Raw genomic sequence first — 21,710 nt, forward strand, 5'->3', positions numbered from 1 at the left:
AACCACAATGTCTTTTAGTTACTAGTTAAAGGCCACAGCATACAGCAAATGGCGAAGGAAAATAGCCTGGCTTTCTTCAGGTTTTAGGTATTTTATTGGAGAGAGAGACCCACCATCTGTTGTTTCAGCAGTCTGGAGTTTTCTGCCAGGACCTTTTGCATCTAAAAGCTCTCCAACTACCCAGGAGCCAGTCAGATAGTTGTCATCAGACTAATAGTCTTTGGCATCCACTACTGGTCACAACTCCATAAATCATTCAGCAACCTTTTGTCGGTCAAATCTCACTGTCAATATTTTACTAAACAACCTGTCCAAAGACATTAGTACATACATCTGGAGCAGGTGGGATCTAAACCTGGGTCTCCAGGCTCAGAGCCAGGGACACTACTACTGTGCTACAAGAGGACCTAAATCTCACTTTGTGCGGACCTCTTAGTGCCTAGAAACAACCACCTCAACTGCTTTATCAAAGCAGCAGTATAAACATAACTGACAATGAGTTTCAGTAACTTGTGTTTTTTAAAATGTGCAGCATAAAATTCATAAGGCTTAGTTTTAAAACAGTCCTGTCCCCATTTGTGTCCACAATTTAAAATACAGAGAAAAAAAAATCTGTTTTACACATCAAGTCTAAAATAAAGAAAACTCCTGCACTTAAAAATTGGGAAGATTCAAACTATCACTTTAGTTATAAACTTTGTATTCTTGAGAGCGATTTCATCCTTTTCCCTGACAATTTTCTAAGGGGATCCCAGTCTCAGCATTCTATTCAATAAATATCACATCATATTTCTTCAGTATTGTCAGCTGTTTCTGGCCCTACCTTTGTCCATTAACATGGAAACCCTGATCAATGATTTCGTCAATTACGGCTATTACAACATCCTCCTGGCTGTTTTCCCATTCTCTATCCTCTACAAATCAACTCAAAGAAAAATTTGCTGCCCATCACACAAGAAGTTCCAAACATTCGTCAATCTTGTTCTTGTTGATCTATGTTGGCACCCAATGCCTCAACAATTCTTTTTTAAAATAATCATTCTTGTGTAAAATTCCTTCATTACCTTCATCCTCCCTAGGTCTGTAGCTTTCTCCAGCTCCACAATTTCCCTCCAACATCCATTACCTTTTTTCACTTCTCCTTGCCCTTCTACTGCTGGCCTTCATCTGTTCTGGTCTTTAGGAGCTATATTTTCCTGTGAGCCTTCTGCTTCCCCACCATTCTATCATCCTTCAAGGCTTTTCTGACAAACTACCTCTTTAATCCAAGCAACTCCTGTCAATTATTCCCTTTTATCCTCTTGCCATCCTTGACTGAATATACTTTTGTGTTAGGCTATTGTTCCATATCACGTCATTAACATTTTTGTGAGAATATTATTTTTTCTTGCCTACATGCATAGTAAATCCGATTTTAATTTAAGATTTAAGATTCTTGCCATATTTTGTGCTCGTTTAAAGCTTTAATAATTCTTCTGTATCTCCACCTTGTGGATCTCCAGTCAGCTGATGATATGATAATACAATGGTATCTGCCATGTTCTGCTGTAGGTAGTCATTCACCAACACCCACCAATCCAACTGTACTCTTCTCAAAATATCAGCCAGTCAGGACCTTCATATCTAGTTAGTGAAGTATAAATTATTTTGTTTACGATAACAAAAGACAGACAGCATGAAAACAGGCCATTCAACCCAATCAGTCCATGCTGTCTTTATGCTCCTGTCAAACCTCTTCCCATCTTTCATCAACCAGGTCTATTACTGTAATCCACTATTCACTGCTCCCTCCTTTTTAGTGGAGCTTCCCCTTAAAATCACACTTGCACTATAAAGTTCAACCATTCCCTGTGATTTCATAATCTCACCACTCTTTGGTAGTTTTCATCTCAAATACCTCTTGAAATTATAAATCACTGTTTTATATTGATAACTTGTAGTTAAGTTCTTCTACAAGAGGGAACATTCTGTCTGTACCCACTATATCGAACTCTTTCATAATGTTGAAGACTTCTATTAGGTCACCCTTTAATCTATTTTTTCAACAGAAATCAGTCCGTCAATCTTTTCCTGATGGCGATCAGAAGTGCACACATGTGTTTTGGAACTAAGGCTCAATGCAGATATAGCCTAGCTTCCCTTTCTGGACTGACAGTGCATGTCTGGGTGTGCAACATCTTTTAAAGATGACACATGCGTCTGTGATCCCAGGCTATCCCAGTAGCTCTGTTCCTCTCAGAAATAAAGCCCGTTTTCTTGATTTACTTTATTTTAATGACCTTTCCAACCTATGCACAACTATCATTGATTGATGTATTTGTACTCTAAGATCCCTTTATTCCATTACCCTTCCTAGTTGCACCTTCCAATTTCTGGCCACTTTACATCTCCCTATTCTTCTACCAAAATTTATTATCTCATATTTATCTGTGCTGAACTTCATTTATCGATTATTTGCCCATTCTGCAAGTTTATTAATGTCCTCCTGTTATTTATTGCAGTTTTCCTCATATTGACTGTTCCTCCAATTTCGTGTCATCTGAAAATTTGTAAATTTTTCATTTTCTTTGTGCCTTTTTCAGAAGTGTTGAAAACCACGTAGCAGATGGACTACATATTTGCCATTTATATGTCTTTAACACTCATGCAGGTGCTTCAGAAATGTGAAAGGAATATTAATTCAGGGATATTCTGGTTGGTCAGTTTTAGTTTATTCCAGTGGTTTCTACTGTTCCACTAGTAGGAGAGACTAGGACCCAAGGCAACAGCCTCAGAGTGAAGGGACAACCTTTTGGAACTAAGATGAGGAGGAATTTCTTCAGCCAAAGGATGGTTAACTTGTGGAACTCATTGCTGCAGGGAGCTGTGGAGGCCAAGTCATTGAGTGTATTTAAGACGGAGATAGGTTCTGGTTTAGTAACAGGATCAAAATTTATGGGAAAAAGACAGTAGAATATGTTTGAGAAGCACTTGAGCCATGATTGAATGGCAGAGCAGACTCGATGGACTGATTGGCCTAATTCTGCTCCAAAATCTTATGGTCGTATTCCTATAATAGATTAATATTGCATTAAAACATAATAAAATTGCACATTACCACATTGCTCTACCTTTGTAAAAAGCAACAAATAAGAAAACGGAGATAGCAAGGTGTAGAGCTGGATGAACACAGCAGGCCAAGCAGCATCAGAGGAGCAGGAAAGCTGACGTTTCGGGTCTGGACCCTTTTTCAGAAATGGGGGAGGGGAAGGGGGTTCTGAAATTAATAGAGAGAGGGGGAGCCGATGATAGAAGGTGGATAGAGGAGCAGATAAGTGGAGAGAAGGTGGACAGGTCAAGGAGGTGGGGATGAAGCCAGTAAAGGTGAGTGTATGTAGGGAGTTGGGATGGGGGTTGATCAGTGAGAAGGGAGGGGCAGGTAGGTGGGAGGGAAGATGGACAGGTCAACGAGACGGGGATGAGGCTAGTGGGTAGGAAGTGGGGGTGGGGGTTGGTCAGTGAGGTGGGAGGAGCGGATGGGGGGAGACGGGATGGACAGGTCAAGAAGGCGGGGACGAGATGGGCTTGTCTTGGGATGAGGTGGGGGTTTGGGGAGATTTTGAAGCTTGTGAAGTCCACATTGAGACCATTGGGCTGCAGGGTTCCCAAGCGGAATATGAGCTGCTTCGGGTGGCATTGTGTAGCCCAGCAGAGGAGGTCACACTATTAGATCCTGCCAGTCTGGTCCAAGGTTGCCATCTGCGTCCTTGTGGCCTCAGCTTTCTGGAGGAGTGCCCAGTGGAGTAGGAAGACGGTCAGTGACTTTTTCCCACTTGGCTACCAAGTGCCACTATCTTCTAATCTTCTACCTGCTACCTCGCTCTTACTGTCTCTGTGCTACTTCACCACCTCCTACCATGTTCATGCTATATCACGCACAGTCACTCTGAAGCTCACAAACCAGTTTATGACCTCCGTTCTGCCAATTCATTTGCTCGAGACACCTTACCACTTTTCCCCACCAACAGCATCACTAACAGCTGTGACACCCACTTTCATCTCATTTATTCACTCCCTCCTCCTCATTCCAGGAGAAAACAGCCCACAGCCAGGCAGAAAGACCAAGGCAGCTGGTGGGCTGCCCAACATTCAGCTCCTCACAGTACACCACCCCTCCAACCTGAGGTGATGACCTTGACCCCAAATGCCACAAGTGGCCAACTGACTGGGCTAATATTAGAGGCTGCCCTTGGCATACCGTGCCGATACTTTCTGACCAAAGGCAGCTGCTTTCGACCTGACTGAAGATTGCTGACAGACAGGATAAGCTTTATGGCTTTGTGTTCGTGTCTGCACTCAACAACAGGCAAGACAGAAATACCGTGAGCCTGGCAGCTTGCTCTTTGGGGCAGCAAAGCACAAAAAGGCAAGGCAGGGATGCTGTATGCATCCAGGTACTCTCAAAGTGAGGGTGAGTGAGCACTAAGACAGCAAATGAGTAGCTCTGAGATGCAGAGATAACAAGGTGCAGGGCTGGATGAACACAGCAGGCCAAGCAGCATCATAGGAGCAGAAAGGCTGAAGTTTCGGGCCTAGACCCTTCATCAGAAAGCCTGGTCCAATCCATAAGCCAGATGCCTGACCCCACACACAAGGTATCCTTGCGCCAACATTTCAACACTAGTTGCCAGTGCACCCAAGGTGTAGCTTTAAAGTGTAGAAGTATCTGGTAAGTGTATCAGAGAACTGCTGCAAACATTCTGAGAGGGATGGCAGGTGTTAGATGCCAATATCTGTCGACAGGGAAGTGAGTGTAGCTGGTGCTCATTGAGCCTGCCCTGAGGTATTGGTGCCTTGTGTCCAAGATTGTGTTCTGAAGGAGCAAGCGGTGAGCTGGAGCTGCCAGTTACCTGTTCTGACTTGCATGTCAGGAATTCTCGGTGTCTGTTTTCCTCACAGCCGGTGGTGGAATATTCAGCTGCATATTAATGAGATGAGATATGCAATTAATGAGTCTGATCGCAACGAGTCATGAATCTCATCTCAATGCAAGCAACTTATTTGTAAAATGCAACTATTTGTTCCCAACATTGAGACAGGGTTTGCTGGGTTTCTCATCTGATTCTCACAGTTTTCTCGCCATAGCCCATGTCATTCAGGACCTTATAAGATTCCACCCTTAAATCTGGTGTGGGTCTCAACCAGAATGGTTGCAAATATACTACCATTAGCCTCATTCCTCTGGATGAGCGAAGGAAAAAAATTAGATTTTCTATGCAATCATTATCCATGAGCATATTGTGACACCCACGTAAGGAGAACAGATTTACACCACTTTCTTCGACCTCTCGTTTGGTCACAAAAAAAATTTTCTATTTCTTATTTTCATTCAAATATCACATTCCAACTAAAATGTAATTTACTAGTAAATGGAGCTAATTACCAAAATTCTGTTGAGTGAAAGAGACGGAAGTTTTAATATCCACTAGTTCTGAGAAAAATAATAGAAAAGACCACATCAAATCCACACACAAACACAGGTAATATGTTTAAAAGGGAGCGTGCCTGATTCAGAGAGGGAAAATAAACGTTATGGAGTTAAATAGTCTTTCATGTCCTTGAATGTTAGCTTTTTAACATGTAATCATACTTGTTTAATGGTTGACTTGTAACCTCAGCAGACAAACATATAAACCTCTGGACGAGGAACAAGCTAGACCACTCAGCACATTGACCCTGCTCTGCCATTCAGTAATGTTATGGCTGATCTGATGTTAACTTCAGCTCTATATTCCTACATACTACCGATAATCTTTCAAGAATCAAGAATCTATCTACCTATGCCCTAAAAATGTCCAAACTTCGGTATTCACTGCCTTTTGACGAAGGGAGTTCCAAAGACACTCAGCCCTCTGAGAGAAAAGTAGTAGTGGATACTGTAGATATCTTTGAGTGCTTGGTAAATGGCTGCTTTCCTAGTTTGGTTTTCCACTGGATGCTGCATTCTGAGATGATGAGAAAGAAATGGTCATTTCAGTGCAGTCAGCTTCATCTATTTCACATGGGGCTCCTAACACTTCTCTCAAACTGTGATCAGGTGACCACTGCAGCTATTTTAGGCCCATGTATCTTTCTTTAATAAAAAGAAAAGTTGATGAAAGATCTCAAGTATAATAATCAGATGATAGAAGTTAAATTGCCCATATTAACTATTACTGTCACCATGTGTGGACATCAGGCAAAGCTTGGTCTTGGTAGTCTCACACTCACTTGGGCAAGATTGTAGATGAGAACAAAGCTTGTGACTGTGACAAATTATATTGCCTCCATGTGACCTACAATTGTAGAGAGAAACAATTTTTTTAAATTTCCATATGAAGGTAATCAGAAAATAATTTCACAGATACAATTTTTAACCAGAATCTTCAGAATTTTAATTTACCAACTGAATCTATAATGTGAAATGCTCAGTGAAACAGACCTTCTGTAGTACCTTCTCACAGTATGTTGCCCTTTTATTTTGACTGAAAAACATAATACCATTGATCTTTCACATATTCAGACTTCATTAGTACTATCATGCTGAGAAGTACTTCTAATTGATTTATATTTAAACTCAGAATAAATACTTTACTTTTATCTTAACAGGATTGAAAAAACGTACAAGGAAGGCTTTTGGAATACGCAAGAAAGAAAAAGACACTGACTCGACGTAAGTGCTCAGTTTAAATAATCATTTCCTTCTGCAAGATTTGCTTAATGTGTTGTGGAATAATCAAAGCACTGCTGCTCCTCTGTCTTTCAGTGGACAGTTGTTCCAAATAGTTGAAAAGGATATTTTGTAGTGGGTATGAACTGTCTCCTTTTCTAACATATGCAAATTTATCAGAGTCTTTCAGTCATCTTTCTAATGCTGTTTTATACTGTGACTACAGTTAGCTAGTTGCAGATCTTGATAATATGTTAACATTAGGTTTCACATTGTTATCATAAGTGGGTTTGATATTATGGGCAAGTTCCCTCATTTCTTTCATATTAAAGGAACCTTAAAGTTGGAATTTGTTGCTGCTATTGAAGCTGAAATCTATGATGTTCACAGTTACACATGTCTGTTTCAAGGCAGGCAATGGTCAGAGAACGTAACCACTATTGTGTCCCAACTAAAAATTCTTAGGTGCATTGGCTCCCAGGTTTTTTTGGCAATCTCATTAAGGAGGATCTTTTAAATCCTTCCTTGTGGAAACAGACTACATTACTTTGATTTTGGTAGAGCATTGTCATAAAAATGCATTGAGTTTACTGGTAGCTTCTTGAAAAAGAAACCTGTCATCAGACAACTCTGTATTCAAAAAGGCTGACTTTGTAAATCTGTGAATTTCACCCTGAAAACTACAGATTAAGCTTACTTACTGGACATGGAATGTTAGGACAACACAAGGACCTGAGGGGTAACATTTTCATGCAGAGGGAGGTGAGTGTATGGAACAAGCTGAAAGAGGAAGTCGTGGAGGTTGGTGTAATTACGACATTTAAAAGGCATCTGGGTGGATATATGAATAGAAAGGGTTTAGAGGGATATGGGCTAAATGCTGACATATGGGACTAGGCCAGATTGGGATGTCTGGTCAGCATGGACAAGTTGGACCGAAGGGTCTGTTTCCATGCTGTATGACTCTGAGTGTGGCCTACATGTGATTCCATATTTACATCAACATGGCTAACTCCTATTTGTTCTCTGAAATAAAAACAGAAAATGCTCGAAATACGCAACTGGTCTGGCAGCATCCATAAAACGTTAAACAGAGTTCAGGACGAGAATTTTCGCCAGCTCCCTTGGGGGTTTGTGGCATGGACAGATCTAAACAGATGGGAATGAGACAAGTGGGTACCCCATCCCTTTCCCACCTCCACCACTATTAAGCACATGGTGGAAAGGGGTGGTCTTCTTGTCCTGCCTCCAATGGAGGCCCAGAAATGGCAACTCACTGTCCAGTTAAGTGTCTAATTCTGCCACTAGTATTCATTCATGGTGGGAGAATCAATGGGTCAAGGAAGGCTACCAGGTAATGAGGATGGTCAGGTCAGCAAGGGAGCCAGGAGATCTACACAGGAGTGAAAGACGTTAGTCATATAGTTGTCCAGGAATTAGACTAGGAATTTCTGTCTAACATTCTCTGGGTAACAATCAGTTAAGTAAATTGTAACTGTCTATGGTCTCTGCCTCTAGTTTAGAGTCTGACATTTCTTTTGAAAGGGGAATTTCCTGTTAGAAGCTCAAACTTCTGCGACATTTCCCACATCTGATGGGCCTGAATGCATCTCAGTTGTATAGCTAGTATCTAACTATCTGGAGGCCAGAAGATCTGGGGCAATAAGACTACTTGATCTGAAGGAAATGCCTCAATATTTGGACATTTATTTCTTTGCTTCATGGGGATTTGTCATGTAGGCCCCATATTTAGTTGTGACCCTGGATTTGTGCACTGTGTATTGGTCCCTCTTCAACTGTGCAGCCATTTTCTTTCCTAATACTCATTCAGATACAACAGAATGGTACATTTACCCACATTCCAAGATGAATTCAATTCACTGTCTTAGCTCAAGGTCATCCTGTTTGAACAATTTCACGAAGGAACCTCAATATTCAGGCAACATACTAGAAGGGAAAGGCAAACTTAAAGCACAATAAATGTCTGTTTTTAACAGATTCAAAGATCTAGCCTGTTGGTTTTTACTTTCACACCATCTTTGGATAAACTTCAATTGCATCAGATGTGTTGCTGAAGATTGGTTGGATTCTTTCCATTTGTAAGAGATGATGAAAATGTAGCAAGTCATCTGCTGCACTTCTCGATAACTAAACAAGCATATTCCAAAAAGGCAAAATCTTCAACAAATACCAAGCATAAAATTGTGCCTTGCTGCTGTGGGCTGATCTCTGCTGATGCCTTGTTTTAACGCTGACATGTGATCTGGATCTACAGAAACCACATGCTGCTAAAGTGGCAAATTCCTGCCCACGGTTGGTGTCACTAAATGCATTCATTTTCAGCTATAGCTCCTCACAAAAGCAAAGCAGCATGATGTTTGCCAGCTGCACTTCTCTTGAAGGTGATGTAGCTGACTTGTCAACTTTGAATCTGAATGCTCTGGAGTCATTTTGTGCATCTGGATATATTTTGTTTGCTTTAGAGGGAGCCTCATTAGAGTGACTCTGGCAAAGGCCTTTCCTGTACGTCAATGACTATAGGTGAAATATTAATAATTTCCCAAATTTATCAATTGTCCAGTTAGAAGATATATGACCATATTAACGGGTCATATAGTTGGTAAGTAATGCATTTGCAGAACGTGCCTCACCTAGCTATAGAATAATTGGATCTGCTGAGTTAAGTGTGTTCATTAATGTAAATGAAAACTCAATAACGGAAGAGAGAACTCAATGAAGGATTTCTCAGTATTATGAAATTGATTGGATATGGAGTCAATGAGGATTTTGTCCATCAAGGGTTATCACCATCACTTTGCTCTGTTTTTGGTGGAACAAAACGTCTCCTGCTTGAAGGATGTGCACTACATGTCCAAATTATGAGAGTTTGGAGACTTTGATATGTTTGTGTTGTAAACTTTTTTTTTAATCTTTCAAAGGATATGGAATGCTGCTACAAGATACCTACAGTGTATTTGATAATAATCCTGCTAGCTATATATGTCTGTTTTTTTATTGGCTACAGTTCATGGCTGTTTAAATGGTAATAAGAGCATCTGATGCCTTTTGTAGGTGCTTTCTTCAGGGATGGATTGTGGGCATGTTGGCTTAGCCAGCATTTATTGCCCATCATTAATTGCCCAAAGGAGGGTTAATAGTCAACCAAATTGGTGTGGGTCTGGAGTGACATCAATGGATCTAGAACCAGACCAAACCAGGCAAGTTTATCAGGTTTCCTTCCCTAAAGTGCATTAGTGAACCGGATGGATTTTAACAACAATTGACAATGGTTATATAGTTGCCATTAGGTTAGTTTTAATTCCAGATTTTTTATTGATTATGATTTATCATCTACCATGGTGTCATTCAAACCATGTTCCCAGAACAATAGCCTGTAGTTTTGGATTAATCACTACACCGCCACTTTTCCTCTACTATATGCTGGCCATATGTTAGCCTGCATAGCATATTCCACAAAACGTCAGCTTCTTCTGTGACAGATGTCTTGAAGTTTATTTCCAACACTTACTACTTACAAGGCTATGATATCACAGATTTACATATAGAGTCTGGGTTCTATGTCTACCGATGTTACGTATGTTATACATATACAACTGACTGACTAATCTGATTCCATGATACATTCCCAGGGTAGGGGAGTCTAAAACTAGAAGTCATAGGTTTAAGGTGAGAGGGGAAAGATTTAAAAGGGACCTAAAGGACAACTTTTTCACACAGAGGGTGGTGCCTGTATAGAATAAGTTGTCACAGGAGGTGATGGAGGCTGGTACAAATACAACATTTAAATGACATCTGGATGAGTATACGAATAGTAAGGCTTTAGAGGGATTTGGGCCAAATGCTGAAAAATGGGACGAGATTAATTTGGAATATCTGGTTGGCATGTTTGAGTTGGACCAAACAGTCTGTTTCTGGATGACTCTAATATGTAGATGCACAAAACAGCCTGGGTGTCTTTGTCAATAAGCCACTGAAGGGTGTAGCAGGTGTAGCCAACAATTAGGAAGGCCAATGGAATGTTAGCTGTTATTGCAAGAGAATTTGAGTACAGTTGTAACAAAGTCTTGCTTCAGTTGCATAGATACTTGGTTAGATTGCACCTAGAGTACTGTGTGCAAGTTTGATCCCCTTACATTAAGAAAGATATTGTTGCCATAGAAGGGACGAAATGAAGGCCCACCATCTACCTGGGATCTTCCTGAGACGATGGCACTGTCCAATGAAGAGGAATTTGCAAACTTGATCCATATACTCCAGATTTTCATTGAATGAGAGATGATCTCATTTAAGCCTACAGAATACTGAAAGGGTTAGGGTTAGGAACAAATTAAGTGCAGGTAAGATGTTTTCCCTGCATGAAATGTCGATAGCCAGGGAACACGGTTTAAAAATAAGGGGGAAACTGCTTAGGACTGAGGTAAGGAGTTTACTTTCAAATCGGGGATTGTGAATCTTTAGAATTCTTTACCCCAGAGGACTGTGGAAGCTCAAATCACTGAGTGTATTTAAAGTAGAGATTGGTATTTAGAAATCTGTCAATGACACAAAAGGATATGATGACAGTATGGGGAAAAGGCTTTGAAGTGGATGATTCGCCATGATTATGTTATATGGCGAGCAGATGCAATGGGCTGAATGGCCGATTGCTGCTCCTGCGTTCCAATTTAAAGGAGGGGTACCTGACTGCTGCCTGGAAGCTCAGATGACTTGCATAATGCTGGTCTCATATTCCATGAATTATGTGGATAATTTTGGTGTAGCATCACTTTCAGTTCATTAGGGCCATTTCATTTTGTACAGATCACCAATAACATCAGTAAAGCCCAGAACTTTGAAGAATCCTGTGATGTGAAAATAATTCCACGGTCCCTTGATTCTGTTGCTATATTTTCCATGGAAAATGTGATGAGATTGTTTACTCTAATGAATAATCCGTCAGCCACCACCTTAATCCAACTATAAGTACACAGTGACTCATGTTTCTGAGGTATCTAATGCTAGTTTGGAATGAACTTGAAGTAAAGAAGTGGAAGGCAGTGAATATAATCACTGTCATTTGGCAGGACCAGTACAGATTGTTTGCAATTCAGTTTCAAACAGATGGCACAATTCTGTTGATGCCCTCCTTTTTCCAGAAAAACAAAATCTATTTCCACGTATACTATTAAAATGCTAACTTCCTGTCAGCTCAAAATTAGTTTATCAGCAATTGTGCTTTTAACAAGAAACATGAACGTGTTATGTGTTTATTTAATTATTTTCCACGTTAAAATAAAGCTGTTATTTTAGGAAAAAAACATCTTAGGCTTGCAGAAAGGGAATAAAAATAGATCATTGCCCAATATGATCTAATTTTGATATAACAAAACAAAGAACTGAGCATGCTGGAGATCTAAAACAAATAAAAAGAGGAATCGCTAGAGAAACTCAAAAGGTCTGTCAGCATTTGTGGAGAGAATGCAGAGGTAATGTTTCAAGTCCAGTAACCATAGAGGGTTAAGTCATAGAGATCTACAGTACAGAAAAAGGCTCTTTGGCCCATTGCATAGGTGCTGGTCAAAAGCAACCATTTATTCTAAACCAAATCTGTTTCTTTCTCTTCACAGATGCTGCCTGACCTACTGAGTTTTTCCATCAATTTCTGTTTTGTTTGTTTCATGGTGAATATTGAACCTGTTTGAGTCCTAAGCAACCTTTGCAACCCATTATTAGTAGCCAATGCAGCTGAGAAATTTAATCTTCCATGACACATTTCTATCTCATGCCTGCACAATTTTTGAAAGAGTTAATATCTGGTACACCAAGAGGAAAAAAGACCTTTTTTTATTATTGGTAAATATTTATGCCTTTTCAAATTAAAAGCCTAGGACAAAGACCAAATCCAGGAGAAAGTAAGAGGGAAAATTTGATAAATCAAGAAATAGTTCAATAATATTCAGATTCTTGTTTTATTACATAGGTGTGTAGAAGTGTCCATAATTTTGACTAGTAATGTTGAGATTGTTCAATTCTTTCCAATCTTTGGTGATCCCCTGAAGCTTATCATTCAGTATAGCTTTATAGGTTCAAAAAGCTTGAGACCTGATATTAACTTTTGGTGAAGGTGACAAAACAAATTATAATAGACTGGTCAACTGCCTTGGTTTCAATGGAAAGAAACATTTTATGGTTTTTAGAATATACAGCTGATCCATTATTATTAAGTATCACTGCCTGTTAAAATCAGCCATCTGGTTGCAAAGATTAGACCCAATTAATAAATAATATGTGGCCGGAAAGCTAAATTATTCCAAATGGCGAACCAGCCACATCTTGGTAGTACATCATCATCTGCTAATTGTGATTATCTGGCAAGATATTGCTGGTTCATTATCTGCAAATGAAATGTCATGAAATGTCATGTAAATAGAGCATTTCTGACGCTACTCGTGCATTTATTAAAAGCAGCCATGAATAACAATATTTACCAAAATTGTTTCCCTTAATCTTCCTTCTGCAATCTGCAGGTTTTTGAAACCCAGGTTTGGTGATGACCACACCTGCATGATTTATCTCACTTTCTCTCTCAACTTTGTTTTAACATAGATTGTGCTCCAACATAACTGACCTTGATTTTTCACATTTCTCAACAGAATAGCAAAGCTGAGCATATTAGTTAAGGTTAGGCTTTTTCTGTGGAGTGCTAGAACCTGAAACAGTAATGATAACAAGGAGCCCTCAGAAACTAACAGTGACCTTTCTGGAGATTTAGTACAAATTAAACAATAATCTTGTTTGATGAGGCACATAAACAATTTACTGAAGTAATTTATTTTGATTGGATTTTTATCTTAATCATTATTATTGGGTAAGATGTGTTTGTGGAAATCAGTCACATAATGTAGGTCACTGTGACTTCTATTCCTGATTACAAATTATATATTTGTTTAATGATTTCCAAGTTCCAAATGCACTTTTCCCCTGCCTTGCAATCCTACTATATTGAAATCAGAACATTTTGTGTTTTAATTTATTCTTTCCCATCTGTGTCTGTAGTCTGAGCACACAGTACATAAGAAATAGGAGCAGTAATGACCTCCAGTCCTTTTGGTTCTACATACCCTGTCCAACAAGGTACTGCAAGAGGACCTAGCAGGCACAACATAACTGCTACGAAATGGTAACTATTGAGATTGTGACCTGAGAAAGTAAGTAGGTATAGGTTTAATTGCTGTGGAATTTGCCTTATCTACATTAGAGGTAAAGTTAGAATAACATATCAACTAACTATAAGGGCATATTTGATTAATTTTAAGACACATTTCATACTTTCTTTTCTGACTTCTGAAACTTTTCCAGCTGTCAATGAAAGTAGGCCAGCAGTATACTTCCATCATTTCCTCACAGCCTATACCAGGCAGAGGCTTGAAAGGAAAGGATTTCTTCCAGAGTTAATGGTTCTTAGCATTGTTGCTCTATAGACAGCAGCCAGTCATACAGTATAGAAACAGGCCATTCGGCCCAATGGATCCACACCGACCCTCTGAACAGCATCCCACTCAGACCTGTTCCCTTACTGTATCCCTGTAACCCTGCATTTTCCATGTCTAATCCACCTAGCCTGCACATCCCTGAACACTGTGGGCAATTTAGCATGGCCATTCTGCCTAACTTCCACATCTTTGGACTGTGGGAGGAAACCGGAGCACCTGGAGGAAACCCACATAGACACGGGGAGAATGTGCAAAATTCACACAGACAGTCACCCAAGGGTGGAATTGAACCCAGGTCCCTGGTGCTGTGAGGTAGCAGTGCTAACCACTGAGCCACCACGCCACCCCAGTCCCTTCCTTCTCCCCAATACATGTGACAAAACAGCACATCATCCCGAAATCTCTCCCCACGTTGCCAATCGAGAGAACAAGCAAAACATGACTACCACCATAGTGTAAGGTGATGCAGCGCGAAAATGCTAACAGCTCAGGAATCATCTTGACTTATGAAAATAAATAGTTGTGGGCAACACAATGGCTCAGTGGTTAGCATTGCTGCCTCACAGAGCCAGGGACCTGGGTTCGATTCCACCCTCAGGTGACTGTCTTTATGGAGTTTGCATATTCTCCCCATGTCTGTGTGGGTTTCCTCCTGGTGCTCCAGTTTCCCTCCTGCAATCCAAAGATGTGCAGGCTAGGCGGATTGACCATGCTAAATTGCCCATAATGTTCAGGGATGTGTAGATTAGGTGGGTTATAGGGGGATGGATCCAGGTGGGATGCTCTGTGGGACAGTGTGGGTTTGTTGGGCCAAAGGGCCTGTTTCCACACTGTAGGGATTTTGCAATCTTCTATGATCTTAATACAGGCATGGAGATAAGTAGAAGATCCAAATAACATTTCTTTGCTTTTATATTGGTGGAGGAGAAAACTTGCATACATGAAATTTGGAAAGGATAAACCAGAAGGCAGAGAATCTGAATGGGTTACTTCAGAAATTTGGGATCCTCATCCATAAGAAATTGTGGCACTACTTTGCTTCAACAGATTGTGCTTTATATTTCATTTCATGGGCGTTTACACATTTGATAGATTTTTGATCCTGAAAAAAGATAAAACAAATTGACATCAGATTTATCAGCAAGCCAATCAGCCCATCATGATGTGCAAATCTTTCTAAACTGTATTTTATATAGCTTTGTCTATTTGTTTCTATTTTCTGCAGTAAACTTGTGTCCTTTTGTTTGTAACCAGATGCCAAAATTCAAATGCTGCCTGGCCTGCTGAGTTTTGCCAGCAATTTCTGTTTTTTTTAAAGCTGAAAGAACTGCGGATGCTATTATAAATTGTGTTTGTTAAGAAACGTGGTTGATTGATCATTCTATTTAGGATCTGATTTAGATAAGGTGTTTAATTGGCCGTTTGGGTGACTGGCAAAATTATTTTTCCTTTATGCTGTGACCTTTGAAGCAGTGGAGCAAGAACACCAATGCAATCTTCCAGTCTTGGTTGTGACAGTATTTTAAACGAATACTTACCTGGTTTCTTGGGTAAATGTAAGGACACTACAACGCTGTTTTGAAGAAGAGCAAGGGATTTATCCTTAGATTATAGTAATAAAGCTCTTAGTTCTATCTATTGACCCTGCAACATTAGAGGGAGCACTTGCTGCACAGGTGCAGCACTGTTTCCTGTTTCTATAAAACGGAAGTGTGGATCATTTTTAATTTGGAGGAATTTGCAATGTCACTGAAATTAAAAATGGTCATGGATGAGTAAACATAGAATACAAAGACAAAAACTTCTCATAAAAATAGATAATTATTATGGAAAAATAACTGGTGAAAATACAGATTAATATAATTAATAGATCGCTACTTAAACCTTAATTGAACAGAGCTAGATCAATGTGTGTTTCCTTATGTGTCAGCTTCTGCCTGGGAACCTCCAGATTTGAGTTGGTCCTTAGCTCCCTTCACTTCTCAACTTGTGCTTTATCTTTATAAGCTGACATTGCTATCTCTACGTAAAGATATTGGTTCGATGTATCCCTGGGTTGTGGGTGTCTGCACATACACTATTCTGAAGGCTGCTTAGTCCTACCTCTAAGTAAGGCTGTTCCATTCCTGATGTACTGTAGCAGTCTTTTATTTACACCCTGTACATTATAGTCTCTTTACATGTTCATTCGCATTTGATGTCTTCTCTTTAATTGGTGTCAGAGTCATGTCATCTTGATGCTAAAGGTAAAGTCACCACAGTTCTACCAGACCATAGGGCTGCTCTCTCATTCGAGGGAAATGACTGGTGATAGTTTAACCTGAGGGTCAACACACCTCAGGTGAAGGGAGAGGCTGGGAAAGAGAGTCCTTCATGGTAATTTCAGACATTTCAGGAATTGAGCCTATGCTGCTGTCATTAATTCTACATTGTAAGCCAGCTGTCCAGCCAACTGAGAAAACTGACATTATACTATGCCCAGTTCAATAAGAGACCTCTACCACCAACTATCCTCTTCCCAGCGACTTAACCAATGGAAGATTCTGCTGGATCTCACAGAGCTAGCAGGGGAATGTAGGGAGAATTGTTGATTGGGAAATAGAGCAGAATTCTTAACAGCTCTGGACTTGATTTGCCTGCACAATTTACATGTCATCTCTGATTCCTCATGATTTGAGCGAACATTTGGCTAGAAAATTCTACCTAGTCCTTGGAAAAATGTTGCCAGCCTGATCCATACTAACATCATAATGGTATATTAGTAAATAATTCTGGTAGGAAGGTACTTGAGCAACCAATTTGTTAAATTGGACTGCAGCAATTGATAACCATTTGTGAACCAGCAATATTTAAAAAATACAGTCAATCCCAAGTAAACTTGACATGAAATCTTTCAACTGGTGTAAAACATACAATACAGATAGACTTGAGAACAAATATATCTCTGATCTTCCCAACTCTCAAAGTTATTTTTAAGATTATTGAGTAAGCGAGATCAGGTACCAAGAGTTGTGAAGTTTAGAAAGCTTCTAAATTCTGTCATGTTTTGATGATGTTATCAGCTTTTCTTGTGCATACAGTTGGCACAGGCATGTTTAGAACTTTCTTTCTGTATCAGGAGTTACAGTGAAAGCATACTTTGGGAAATTCTGAGGTCAGAAATGGTGATTAATAAATGCAACTCACTTTTCATTTTTAAATCAAGACAGCAATCCCTTTGAACTTTTATCCCCAAACAAAATGTAGTTGCAGTAAATCTTTCTGCTTTGCGGTAAGATTTAATGAGATTCCATCTGCTCTTACCAGTGTACATTGTTCTGTCGTCAGATCACTTTCAATGTACCAATCTAAATCTTTAAGCTGATTCAATGTAAATATATTCTATCATTTTATAACATATAATGCACCAAGTTATTTTGCATATGTGAACTTTGTACCTATTAACTTATTTGATACTAGTGAAAGTAAATAGTACTCACTTCTGCTTTGTGTGACCAGGAGAGGGATACAAAATAAAACATATTCTATTCGACCGAGCAATGTATTTCCACTCCAGCTCAGAGCAGTGCACCCACCTGCGCCAATTTATTATTTTTCACATCATGAAAAATCACTTCTCTCAGTGAGATTGTCAGTTCATACCAACTGGTGAAAAAACAGAAATAGTTTTATGCCATGCACTCAGCCTCATTAGGAATGCAATTTTCAAAATCATTGTGCGGCGTGTGTATCAGGTTGTTTTAACTTCCTGGTAGCAATGTCAATACACAAGTAGAACAACTCTGTATTGCAAAACAACCAGTTTGTCCAAAATACTGCAGAAATGATGTAATTGTAACTTAACAAATACAGAAATATATGGATTTCAAAATGCCTGATTACATGGTCAATTCAGTCACAGCTAGATGGAAATGTGACAATGTTGTTGACACCCAGTATCTCCCCACAGACATTTTAACTACATGAACATCTGCAGATCCACAGAACCCAAGTTGGTACCCAATGCAGCAATGACCCCTGAACTGACATTGTTCAAACTCTTTTCGTGTAATGCCATCTTTGACCCAGGCTATGATTTATATTTAAACTCTTCAAGATCTAGTTACATATGGTAGAAAATGACTTATACTTGCAATTTAAAATAAATATTTTTTTCATAGGTCATGACTATCTCATGAAATAGTTTTTGTCACAATTACTAATTGGTAAAAAAACTACTTGTATTGTGCATCAACCAGAACAATCTTAATAAACCAGATGTCAGGATTGAAATGCATATGATCTGTATTCTCACAGAGTTAATGCAATATTATACTTAATTCTATGAAACAAATTGCTCTCACTCATCATGCAGCAAAGAAGGACACAAATTTAGCTTTTGAGGTTTTTCTTAATTAATTTTTAAGGTGTTTTTAAGTAAAAGCACCTCAGTGACATCAGCAGTTTAATTTGTTGTTTTGTTAGATGTTAATCTTTCCAGCTGAAGCCACAGACGACCAGAGGGGTGTTTTTACATTGATCTCTGGTGTTACAAATGTTGGGACTCCTAGACCTGGACTTTTTCCAAAACAAAAAAGCCTGTCTAGCAATAACGGCAGATGAGCTGGAAAATCACAATTTCCAATTACCATTTTCACAGGGGCAGGAGGGAATGTGCTTGGATCTGGATTTGTGCATGATCAGTCCGTGGAGGCAATTTGCCATTTTAATCATCAGCCACCTCCACTCAAGTCAGATTTTGGTAGCCCAGGATTGTGAAACCATAGTCATTCTATATAGGTATGGTAAAAACAGGATTGCACTTTGTGCATTTTTAAGGTAGCTGGGTATCCCTTTAGAACATTGAAGTACCTCTTTGGCTTTGGTCCAGGCACATCTTTGGAGTATCAGCTACCTTTCATTAACGGTCGGGAGTCCTTTGGAATGGTTAAAAGTAGGTACAAATTTTCATAAAATGTGCCTTAATTCATTAACTGTCAAGCTGACTGAAAATGTCATCAAATGTATCAAAAGCAACTGTCAAAAGTGTTAAAGGTTACTACAAAGAGGACTTGCCAGAATTGTCAAGAGAAGCTGCCAAAGGGAGTTATTAACAAGTGTGAAAAACACCTGTCAAAGGGATCTGTTTGGCTTTCAAGACATTTAGAATTCCTACCTTTTAAATCTTTGAAAGAATGCCTAAAGTGTTTGAAAAAATCATTGCCTGTTTTCTCAACAGTCTGTTGACATAAGTCTGAGGGTTTACATCAATGAATTATCGCTGTATTAGTGATTTCACAAAAATCCATTATCACAGTACGGTGCTTGCCATTTTTCAGTTTGGTTGACACCTAAAGTTGATTATAGACTCTGTAGTAGGACTATAAATTAATTCCAGTGGTGTTGATATCAGATTAAACGTTTGAATAAAATGTTATTGTAAGCCATTATGTAGTTTAAAGTATTTAAATGTAGTAAACAAACTTTTATGAATAAGAGCAGGTTTTCCATAATGGTTAGATCTGCAATGCATACTTAGAAATTTATTTTACAGAACTTTTTTTTTCTCCTCTCTGGATGAGTAATAAGGTCTGACTATGGTGGATACTGTACGCGCTGGCAAAATAGTTATAAGGTGGTGGGTTGGGGCATGGGTTGACACTAAGTTAACATAAGGACTATGAAGGCACATTTGACGTGAGTAGAGAGCTTGGGTTGGCATAAGATTATAAATGGCTATGGATGATGGATATAGGAAATAAAGCAATATTGATGGGGCATGGGGACTTTGTGAGCAGGGGATGGGAGAGGTGAGGGTTGTGCTTTACTGCTGTTTTTCTGAAACTTCAATACAGTCCCAGTGCCCAGAGGCAGACCTCTCCCCCAGCCCACCTCCACACCTTGCAGACTCCACTCTCAGTACAAGGTCTGTGAGAACTCACCCAGCTTGCAGATAAATATCCTTGCTTTAGACACCAGCTTGAATTATCATTGTGGAGAAATATGAACTCAAGTGGATGCAAGTGTAAAATATGTAATTCAAAAATAACCATTCTATGGTATATTTTCATTTTGTGTCTAGTCTACACAAAGGAGTTATTGAAAGTATCACATGATAATAATCTTTAAACCAAGCTACTTATTCATCTCAGTAATCTCATGAAACATGGACAATTTAGATCTTTTTGTATGATGAAAATTGTTGATGTTTGATAGGAAGTAAATAATAAAATGTTGATGGTACCAAATGTGCTAAAACAGCTCTTTGATCAATGCCATTTCCTCAAATCTGCAAAGGTTGGCAGATAATAAAGCTTTGTCAGAAACATTGAGACAGTATAGAAATCAAAGGATTCTGCTGATGCCATAAATCACAATGGAATTTGAAAGGCTTAGGAATGTCAAGATAACATAAAGTTTGAATTATGGCTGTTATCTCTCTGCATGGTCTGACTTCTCTAAGATGCTGCCCTGAAATACTTTTTTACAATAGGAATTTTAAGTTGCTGATTTATCTTTGGCACTGAGGTCGTGAAGAGGTGGAGTAATAGAGTAATCTGTGTGCTGCAATGTAGGTGACATGTATACATAAAGTCTGTGAAATATATATTCCTCACTATTGCTTCAGTTATGTGGTAAGTGATTCATGCAAAGTTACCATTGGAAGATACTGACAACTCTGACAATACTGACAGTTGGTTAACCCAAACTAGATCAGGGCTTCCCTCAAGTGGGATTGTCAGCTAAATTTGTGAGATTCGAGGCATTCAAGTAATGGCTGCTGTGGTCTTTGCATTGAGTAACAACAGCAGCGCACCAGCTTTAGCAGCCTTTGCTCTCAGTTCTCACTGAAGGGTCATGACTAGCCTCAAAATGGTGCCACTATGGAAAAACATTTGGGAAGCACTGCCTTAGAAAGTGCATGTTTGAAGATTATACGGCTTGGACAGACATAACAACCCAGTTTGATAATTTCCGTATTTATTTATTGTCTAAACACATTGTGCAATTAGAGTCATAGAGTCGTACAGCACAGACTCAGACACTTCAAAGCAACTTGTCCGTGTTGGCCAAGTTTTCCAAACTAAACTAGTCCCATTTGCCTGCGTTTGACCCATATCACTCTAAACATTTCCTATTCATGTACCTGTCTTTTAAATATTACAACTGTACCTGCATCTACTACTTCCTCTGGTAGTTCATTCCACATCAAAACCACCCGCTGTGTGAAAAAGCTACCCTTCAGGGCCCTTTTAAATCTTTCTCCTCTCACCTTAAAAATACATCCTCTAGTTTTGAGCACTGCTGCCCTAGGAAGAGACCTTCACAATTCACCTTATCCATGCTGCTCATGATTTTGTAAACATCTGTAAGGTGACCGCTCAGCCTTCTAAGTTCCCAGAGATAGTAGGAACTGCAGATGCTGGAGAATCTGAGATAACAAGGTGTAGAGCTGGATGAACACAGTAGGCCAAGCAGCATCAGAGGAGCAGGAAGGCTGACGTTTCAGGCCTAGACCCTTCTTCAGAAATTTCTGAAGAAGGGTCTAG

At 39.4% G+C, this 21,710-nt stretch overlaps 1 protein-coding gene across 1 annotated transcript in view; it reads left to right on the top strand.

Moving 5' to 3' along the window:
* The window catches only part of sgip1a (SH3GL interacting endocytic adaptor 1a), a 215,238-nt gene that overhangs the window by 77,835 nt on the left and 115,693 nt on the right, over positions 1–21,710 (top strand). The window contains exon 2 of the mRNA XM_048602076.1: positions 6,600–6,691. Coding sequence (XP_048458033.1) covers positions 6,600–6,691 — 92 coding nt within the window. The remainder of the gene's footprint in view (positions 1–6,599; positions 6,692–21,710) is intronic.

Source organism: Rhincodon typus, chromosome 10, assembly GCF_021869965.1.
Source record: "Rhincodon typus isolate 14 chromosome 10, sRhiTyp1.1, whole genome shotgun sequence".
NCBI classification, from domain to species: domain Eukaryota; kingdom Metazoa; phylum Chordata; class Chondrichthyes; order Orectolobiformes; family Rhincodontidae; genus Rhincodon; species Rhincodon typus.